The 8,584-nt window shown below is 42.3% G+C and overlaps 1 protein-coding gene across 1 annotated transcript in view; it reads right to left on the reverse strand.

Annotated features, from left to right (window-relative positions):
- Positions 1 to 8,285, reverse strand: part of met (MET proto-oncogene, receptor tyrosine kinase) — a gene marked incomplete at its 5' end in the record, with an annotated part of 73,858 nt that extends 65,573 nt beyond the window's left edge. Inside the window, one exon of the mRNA XM_079249168.1 lies at positions 7,083 to 8,285. Within this exon, the coding sequence (XP_079105294.1) occupies positions 7,083 to 8,285 (1,203 nt within the window). The remainder of the gene's footprint in view (positions 1 to 7,082) is intronic.
- Between the last annotated feature and the right edge of the window lie 299 nt (positions 8,286 to 8,584).

Raw genomic sequence — 8,584 nt, forward strand, 5'->3', positions numbered from 1 at the left:
TTGTAGAGGAGATCTACACAAGCTTTTCTTGCACTAAAAAACTTTACAGACACACCGGTCCCCATCATGGGTAGCTGCCCTGCTTGAGGGATGGGCTCATTACTTTGCAGAGTTGACAGTGGGCAAGTTGTAAATGCAATACTATGTGTCAGGTGGCCATGTGCTAGACCCCTGTTTTATAAGCTCGAAACTTCTAAGAGGGGTGCTTTTTTCCAATGTAACATGGTAGAAGGAATATCAAGTGTGTGTGCGATTTAAAAAAAAAAAAAAAAAAAAAAAAAAATCAAATTTAAGCAATAAAGAAAATAGGTGTAAAGCACAACTATTTCTCATATTATTCTTAAAAGGTTATATATTCTGGTCAAGTGGTCACCACAGTGGTTAAACTGTAGTCAGCAGAAGCCTCCTGTCATTTTCTGTGTGAATAAACACAGAAATGCCTCAGAAATATGCTGAACAGTAGCAGTGATTGCTTTTTTACAATGGCAGTGTTGATGCTACTGTATGTGCACCAGCCTCCATAAAACCTGTCACTCTGCACATCTGGATCATGTTCAGGCAGACAAATACCACCTCCCTGATGCCATGAGCAGGTTTGAGCATGTGGGGGGCGGAAAACCATGACATCCACAAAAGAACTCTCTGAATCAGCAAGACGGAGAGATTTGCAGCATTAATTCCTATTGTCAGGCAGCTGTGGGCCTAAGTCATTCCAACCTCTCATTATATCAGTGGAAAAGTACAACACATGTAGGAAAGATCAGGAAAATGAAGACTGATGGATCGGTTTACTGCTGGCGGATTACAACACATGAGGAATCACAGGAGAGGATGCTGGTTTTGTGCTTCAAGTGTGCAGTGTTTGAAAAGAGAACTGATGACAAATATTTATATTTCAGAGGGTAAATAATGATTATTATATTGCATGTTCCCACATTTTTTAAGTATGACAGAAATGGTTTCCATTTTCATATTTGGAAAACATGAGTTAAGAATGGATTTAAGTTGGAGAAAAGGCAATGAAAAGCAGAAAAGTTGATCAAACATCTGTAAAAAAAAAACAAAACACAGATTGTTTCCAAGGAATATTTATGAATGCAAAAATTGCAAAGAGACAAAGACCAGCAGATCTTTCAACACCCACAAAGATAAGAAGTTTCAGGATTCAAGGAAATCTCCATGTGGAGGCCAAGCCTGGAAACCATTGTTTGATATGTGCTAAACCATTAAACCATCATGATCAATACAGGCTTAGAAGTGTACTGGAAAACCACCATTGCAAAAGACATTCTGCTGGTGGATCCAGAAACCCTACTTTCCAGGATCCACCAATCCAGGAATAAACTTTGGGCAAAAATGAGCCCATGTCAGTAAGCAGTTAATCAATTTATATGATTACTTCAAATTTGCTCTTTATTTGTTTTGATGAAAATCTGGAATTTTACTATATTAAAAAAAAGAAAATCTGGAAACACCCAAAGCAAAAGTAAACAGCATCAAGCAGGAGGACCTCATCCCTAAGCAGGTACGGCGTTATCAGCAATAAATGAGCTGTTTTTTCACCCTCAGACTGCGGACAAGTGATTAATTTAGAATTAATATAAAGGCTCTTCATGCCAAACATAGAAGAACAACTTATTTCAGTACTTCAGTCCACACTCTGCGTAGTCAGCTGAGCCAACACATCAAAACTCTCTCTGTCGTTTGAATATTTACATATTTTTTTAAATCGTAGGTTATAACTTTCACTCTCAAATCTCCAATCTGTTCCTTTAATTCCCCGGAGTAAAGTCCTCTCACTTTATTGTTATTAAACTGCTGTAAATGTGAGAGGTTCTGAGGCAGAACAGATCTGTCACGAAGAGATATACAGATAAGTGAAGCCCTGACTTGCTGCTGGATTCAGCTCATTCGACCGCTGTTAGAAATGCTGTTAACTACGAGACACACAAGACAGCTTCAGCCCACAAACTCCCGCTGAGGGCTGACCACAGCGGGGGGGGGTCATGCCTTGTAAACGCAACACTACTTACAAAATATGAAAAAATCCAAAGACCACAAAGAGACTGTTTGATAATGATGTCAAAATGATGTCACTTGGTAAAAAAAGGAAGCAATCTGCTACTTTAGCACTCCAGCCATAGACAACATAGAGACCTTATGTTAAAAAGGAGTACTAGCAGAATTTTGTGTTAGCACATCCATATTTCTCAGCTGAGCTTTATTATGTTTCTGGCTCAAATCTGAATGCAAATATCTTGTTTATGAATCCAGTAAAATCCCAACTGCATGTCCAGCTGGCAAAGCAAACCCCGCCCATTTGCATATATTGACGTTTTTACCTATTTCACAATCACAGACACAAAATCGATGCACCTTTGTGGTAGTTTATTTGTCTTTTTTCCCCCCTTACAAGCCAGTATTTAAAAGTTATTCATTAAAACAAGCAGCGTGATTAAAATGACTGTCTGTCAAAAGCGTCTCCCACTGGAATTACATTACACACACACACAATATAATCAATCAGACTGAAGATTCAATTTAAAAGCAATCAGTGTTTGGTGGGTTTTTTTTCCAATCAATGGTAATCTGATGATAATTTTGACCCCCAAGTGTGGCTGTTCTTTATTTCTGCTCTCAAATGCTCCGGCTCCCTCCAAGGAGTGATGGGAATGGATGCCAAGCGGGTTGGGAGGTCCATAGATCCCTGCAATGGCTCTGCTCAATACACCGGCCAAGAAAATGGCTTTACACATTTGTTTTAAAAGCGATACTATCAGGTCGAAGCTTTTCCTGCGGTTTGGATCCATTACACAAAATGTGCTTTTGATATCTGTCAATTTCTGTGAGAGGTGGAGGGCTCCTGAAATATTTGGTCAAGTTAATCACATTTTAGCCTTCGGTCGACTCAGGTTTGATTGAGGCATATGTTCATGTAGTGGCTAGCTCATTTTAGAAATAAAGTGCCTACTGGTGAAGGCAAGCAGTCTTTTCCTAAGATTCAAGCCTGAAGGCAGAGACAAGACGGCCCCAAAGAAGCTACAAGAAACGCAGACTTGTTCTGTCACATAGACAGCTGGAAAGAGAGCCACTCATCATTACAACATTTATCAAACCTTACTGCCTTAACTAGAGTTAAGAGGCACGCCTGAACTGACAGCCACCACTTAAAAACATCAAACGCGCTCTTATGCTGAGCTTTCAACCCCATTCAGATCCCTAGTGGGAGTTTTCCATGAGAAACATGCAGTTTGGTGAGACGAACAACAAAAATAACCTCCTTTGTGTTTAAGTATGTATCCTCCAAGCATTTACAAGTTTTATGAATTTATGACTGTGCTTATCTCCCCCAAAAGTGCAGGAAAACAGAATGTCTACCTGCCATATGCCTCTGGATGCAAGTCATAAATCTATTAGGTGGTGCTATGATTAGATTATTCCCCTCTGTGCTTACGGCGCAAGCATCAGGTGGTCGGTTGTTCAATGGTCTTTTGTGATGGAACGGGCTTCTTTGCCTGGCAGCTGAGGACAAGAAGCTCCAAGCAAGACTTGCAGCAATAAAAGATAAATTGGAAAATCGATTCAGCATTTGATTCGACGCAACATGTGCAGTTTTAACCACAACACGGACATATTTTCAAACTCCAAACAGGGTCCAGCAAGTGTTGCATCCTCAAAAGAATCAACTTTTTATCATGTTGTTCGTAGTCAAGGACTCTTCTGATAATTATACGGCACGGGAATACTTCAACGAAACTGATGCCACCCCATAATCAAGTGAGTCAAGAGGAAAGAATGTTTAATAATGAAACTGTGCACTCTTGTTCCAAGTGATCAAAATAGTAGTTTTTAATGCAACCGATCACTGTAAAAAAGCAGAGACAGACAATTACTGTTTGGGGCTTCAGGTTTACTGACCGTGTGTCACATGCTACAATAAAGCTCTTGTTGAATAGTTTGGACGCAAAGCAGTGAGAAGCATAAGCTGTCTGATCTGTTAAAGGAGGGATTTTTGCTTTGATCCTGGATGCAGAGCTTAGTAGGTCTTTGTAGTTTTTAGCTTGCAGCAGATAAGCGCATCAGACCTTTGCACTCCTAATTTGTTCACAGTTTAGCCAAATTAATACACGTCTTTTCCAAAAACACACATTTCTGCACAAGTCCTGAAGACAATAATGAATTGTAGCATCAACCCAGATTTAAAGGCTCAACGTTGATGCCACCTCCACTTTCCCACAGGTGCTGGTGACAGGTGGAGGTCCAGAGGAGACGGGTCCAGAGGCCTTGCCAGAGTGGCTGGTTGCCATGGCGGGTCAGAGGGATCATCTTCCGCCCAGCTGCTGATGCCCTGTTATCCCAGAGCCATTCATCACGGCTCGCTGAGAGTCAGATATGCACTGCCGCCAACCCCGCTCCGGCTCCCAGCATTCCTCATTCCCTGTGGATCTCCGCTGCTGATAGCTATCAAGACAGCACTGATGGATCCAAACAAGCGCAATGTTGGGCTTTAGCATGTATTTACTAAGCTGGTTTGAATCTATTGTAAGAGTTTCACCCTTCAGGTCACCTTTATTTAAATTTTCAGTCATATACCTGGAGCTGAAGCCTATTGATGCAATCAGCAGGCAAGAGGAAGGTACACGCTGGACAGTTTGCCAGCCTATCACAGGGCCAACACAGAGACAAACAGCCTCTCCTAGGGAGAATTTAGAGCGACCAGTCAAACTTAACATGCGTGTCTTTGGATGGTGGGACAAAGCTGCAGGAGTTAAGTGCGACTTATGATCGTCACACAGTCACAGAGTTTGTTCTAAATAGCATGGAAATCTTACATGTGCAGTGCACGATAAAATCAAAGGTCAATGACAGAAAAATAAAGTAAATCATTAAAGACTGTGCTCCTACTAGTATCTAATTGCTTTGTTGTTGTTCTATTAGAACAAGGTCTGTAACGTTTAGTTTAGAAAAAGAGACCTTTTCAACACCTGTGCCACCAAATAAACTTATACGACTTGCTAGAAAAGTAATAAAAATAACCTAAGCTAAAGTTTTAAAGGTGCGTTTTAACATTTATATCCACTAGAGGCGCTAAGGAGCAACACTTTGTTAAGCAGATTTTTATTTTTCTATTTTGTATTTCTTGGTCAGGTTGTACATTATCCAGATGAGTAGATAGGTGACATCCTTCCATTTAAACTATTCAATAATATTAAAAAGCATTGATTGGAAATCAAAATGTTGCCAAGTCTGAGAAAGATATTAAATATTAACCAGAATTTCTAAAATAGCTTCCTCACTTCGCAATAGACTAATGTCAAGGGTTCACACTTTGTAAGAAATGACATGAAGAGCAGAAAATTACCACTTTGAAAGCTTTTTTTTTTTTTTTTTTACTCATGACACTAATAAGTTTATAATACAAAAGCAAAAAGGAAAAAAAAAAACTCCCTAGTAACACTCAGCGAGAGCAAATATTTTGACAGGACTTTTCCTCAGATGTGCGCTGGGTGTTTCCACATGACTCTTGTATGTGCTTGCTCTCAGACAACCTATTCACTCTGTAACGTATCGAGGAGGCCGAGGTAATCTTACGCCTGACTGATGATTTATTGTAAGAGCTGAGACTGACACGGGGTTAAGTAAAGATGAAGTCACAGGGGTGAGGGGGGGGAGACCCTTTGGTGGATCGACAGTTAACTTCATGTCATTATTGATCAGGTGATTCCGCCATTGATGGAACCATCGCTTGATGGATTGGAGGAAAGAGGTGCGACAGAAAAGCTCGGAAGTTTTGCAGCAGCATGAGTTGTGAGACAGAAGCTTATGAGCACATTAAATTAAAAGATTAAAATATAACTACAAAGGTAAGGTGCTGAATTTTAGCTTCAGTTTTCAAAATGTTTTGGAGAAATCAAATAAAACTCAAAGTAAGCAATCAAATCTAGCCTTTGATTGGAAGGGCTGTCTTGTGTTGGTATGCGAGGCCTGAACAGTCATCCAGCCTTTTATCTTTTCTTGGTTTATTGAGCATTACTGTGTGGCTCAGCAAGTGTAGCACATGATCAGCTGGACTCATGTCAGGTAACTTGCTTGTCTGGACAAAAACATTCCACTATTTGGCCATTAAAAAAAAAAAAAAAAAAAAAAAAAAGTCCTGGTTGTTCTACGAGTATATTTAGACTCCTCACTCTGACACTGTCTAAAAAAATGGAGGCCTGCGTTTAAAAAAGGCAACAAGTCACACACTGTTCACCAAATATGGACAGAAGAATCTCAACTTAGAGCTGAAGCTCAGCATGGTCATCTCGCTGTCATCTTCTCATTCACTGTGCATGATGAAAAAAGAGCCACTGACCAACATATTTAGCTGTAATGTATCCAAACTGCAAGGTGAATACCGAGCTGACGCTGATTTTCAGACTGTAAATCTTCCATATGTCTCCTTGAGAGGCTGACATGCATGTATACAGATAACTGAAGGGTTGAGAGGTCAGAGTCAGGAAGAGGTCATGCTTCACCCTGTTGCTCAAGGGAACTTAGGACTGGGACAAAGTAGACAGCATTAATCATGCACCTGAGACCACCCAGTTTTGGAGGAAACTTCTCCAGCCAATGAGCTCGACTGCCGATACGCAGCCAAGGTCTATAACTCCAAACGATAAAAACCAAGTCAGGCATACACAACAGATGACTGATAGAGGCCTAATTCATGTGTCCAAAAGTACATCGTAAAAGTGCATCACAGTGATCGTCAAACTTGGCATCTCCAGGAGAAATCTCCTTAAAGAGCTATAAAAGTGCATGTGAGAAGAGCAGGAGCCACTGCACAAATCCAAACTGCAGGACCTTCACAATTAGCTCATCTACTAAACATCTTTACTGAAAATGTTTTAAAACTGATGAAACTGAAGCCTGATTTGGAAGACAAACGTTACTTTCCTGGCATGTTTGTGTGTTTTTTGTGAACAGATGAGGAAAATAGCAACATGTCCATCTCCTTTCAGAAGATCAAAATGCTCGTTGGGAGTTTTACAATGGCTCTGCCCCCTCACAGTAAACCCCACCCCCCTCCTAGTTCTTACCACATTGTAGCAGGACTTCTTGTCTGATCCCGTGAAGTGATAAGGGTCAGTCGTGCTGCACCTCTCCATGTACATTTTGAACATGGAGTTGATGTGTTTCAGGGACATAATGCAGACGGCTGAGTGAGGGGTCGGTTCTGGAGAGTTGGGCTTTCCTCGAGCGAAGGCGGCGTACAGCACGTCATCGTCTTCGCCCACTTTCAGCAGCTTCTGCAGCTCCACGTCATTGCCCACCTTGGTGACGTGGGCGGCCTGGAGGATGTTAAACACTTTCACAGCTTCGGCAGAGGAACGTCGGCGCCTCTTGTCGGTGCTGATGCATTCGAGGGGCATTTCTACGTATCGGCGGATTACGGGGTCCGAGGAGCACATACGGACTATTCGGCTGTGGTAGGTCTGGGAGTCCCTGCTCACCTGCTGCACGGTGAGGAAGTAGGTGAAGGGTCCACTGTGGAAGGTGTACAGGTACCGCAGGTAGTAGTTTCCACGGAAAGATGGAATCAAGTCCATGTAAGCAGAGTTGGAAAAGAAAGTGAAGCCATCTTGACTCGCCTTCATCTTCCTCTGAGAGATGGTGTGAGGACGACACCAGCTGCCTGGTACGTTTCCTTTACCTGGAATCTCTGAGTTTCCAACAAAAAACTTGATAATGTTGCTCTCCACGTTGAGCACCTGAGAACCAGATGAGCTCACCACTACATCTGCATCAGTGGGTTGACCCTCGCCCGGCCTCACCTTGCCAGCAAAGCAGTAGACATATTTATCAACTGTATTTAGACCAAAGTCTTCATCCAAGACATGACGACGGCACACGCTATTGTCTGCCGAACCACAGCTGTACAAGCCCTTGTCGTAAATGTTCTCCACCACTAAAGCAATGTTGTGGTTGTCAACCCGTCCACCGTTGCCTGCGCTTGTCTGCGATTGGCCACAGGTCTCGTTGGCGAGCAGCGGCCCTGTGTGGTACTCCGACAGCTTGGTAAGGTTCGGGGCCAAAGCATAGATCCTGTTTACAGCCCCAACGTAGATGATTCCGTCAAGCGCCACCATGTTCTGTACGGGAAAGTCTGCAGTGAAGTTTGGAAGCTCGTAGGTAACCGAGAGGTTAAGTTTGGTCGTGTCTGATGATTTATCACACAGGTTCTGCACGCTGGGGCATGAAGCCCACAGCAAGAAGATGCCATGGAGTAAACGCAGGTCCATTCTGTTAGAGAAACAAAGACATGACGGAGTTAGTCAAACATCTCAGCATTCATCACAGACGTCTCTGGAAAGCTGGCCTTCATTGCCTTAGGTGTGGAAAAAAAGCTGATTATGAGCTCCTGAGGAGAAACAAGTGGAACACTGAACTCCCTTTCAGACTCAGAAATAGAACTGTGTCAGAGAGCAAAGCCAGGGTTTACTCACTTCGCCACAATCAGTGAATATGCTCATGCTTGAGTGACTGGAGGCTTTAATGGCAACACAGAGCTTTTATATCAGCCTCCGTATCATAGCGACTT

The sequence above is a fragment of the Telmatherina bonti genome (assembly GCF_933228915.1).
Source record: "Telmatherina bonti genome assembly, chromosome: 2".
Lineage (NCBI taxonomy): Eukaryota > Metazoa > Chordata > Actinopteri > Atheriniformes > Telmatherinidae > Telmatherina > Telmatherina bonti.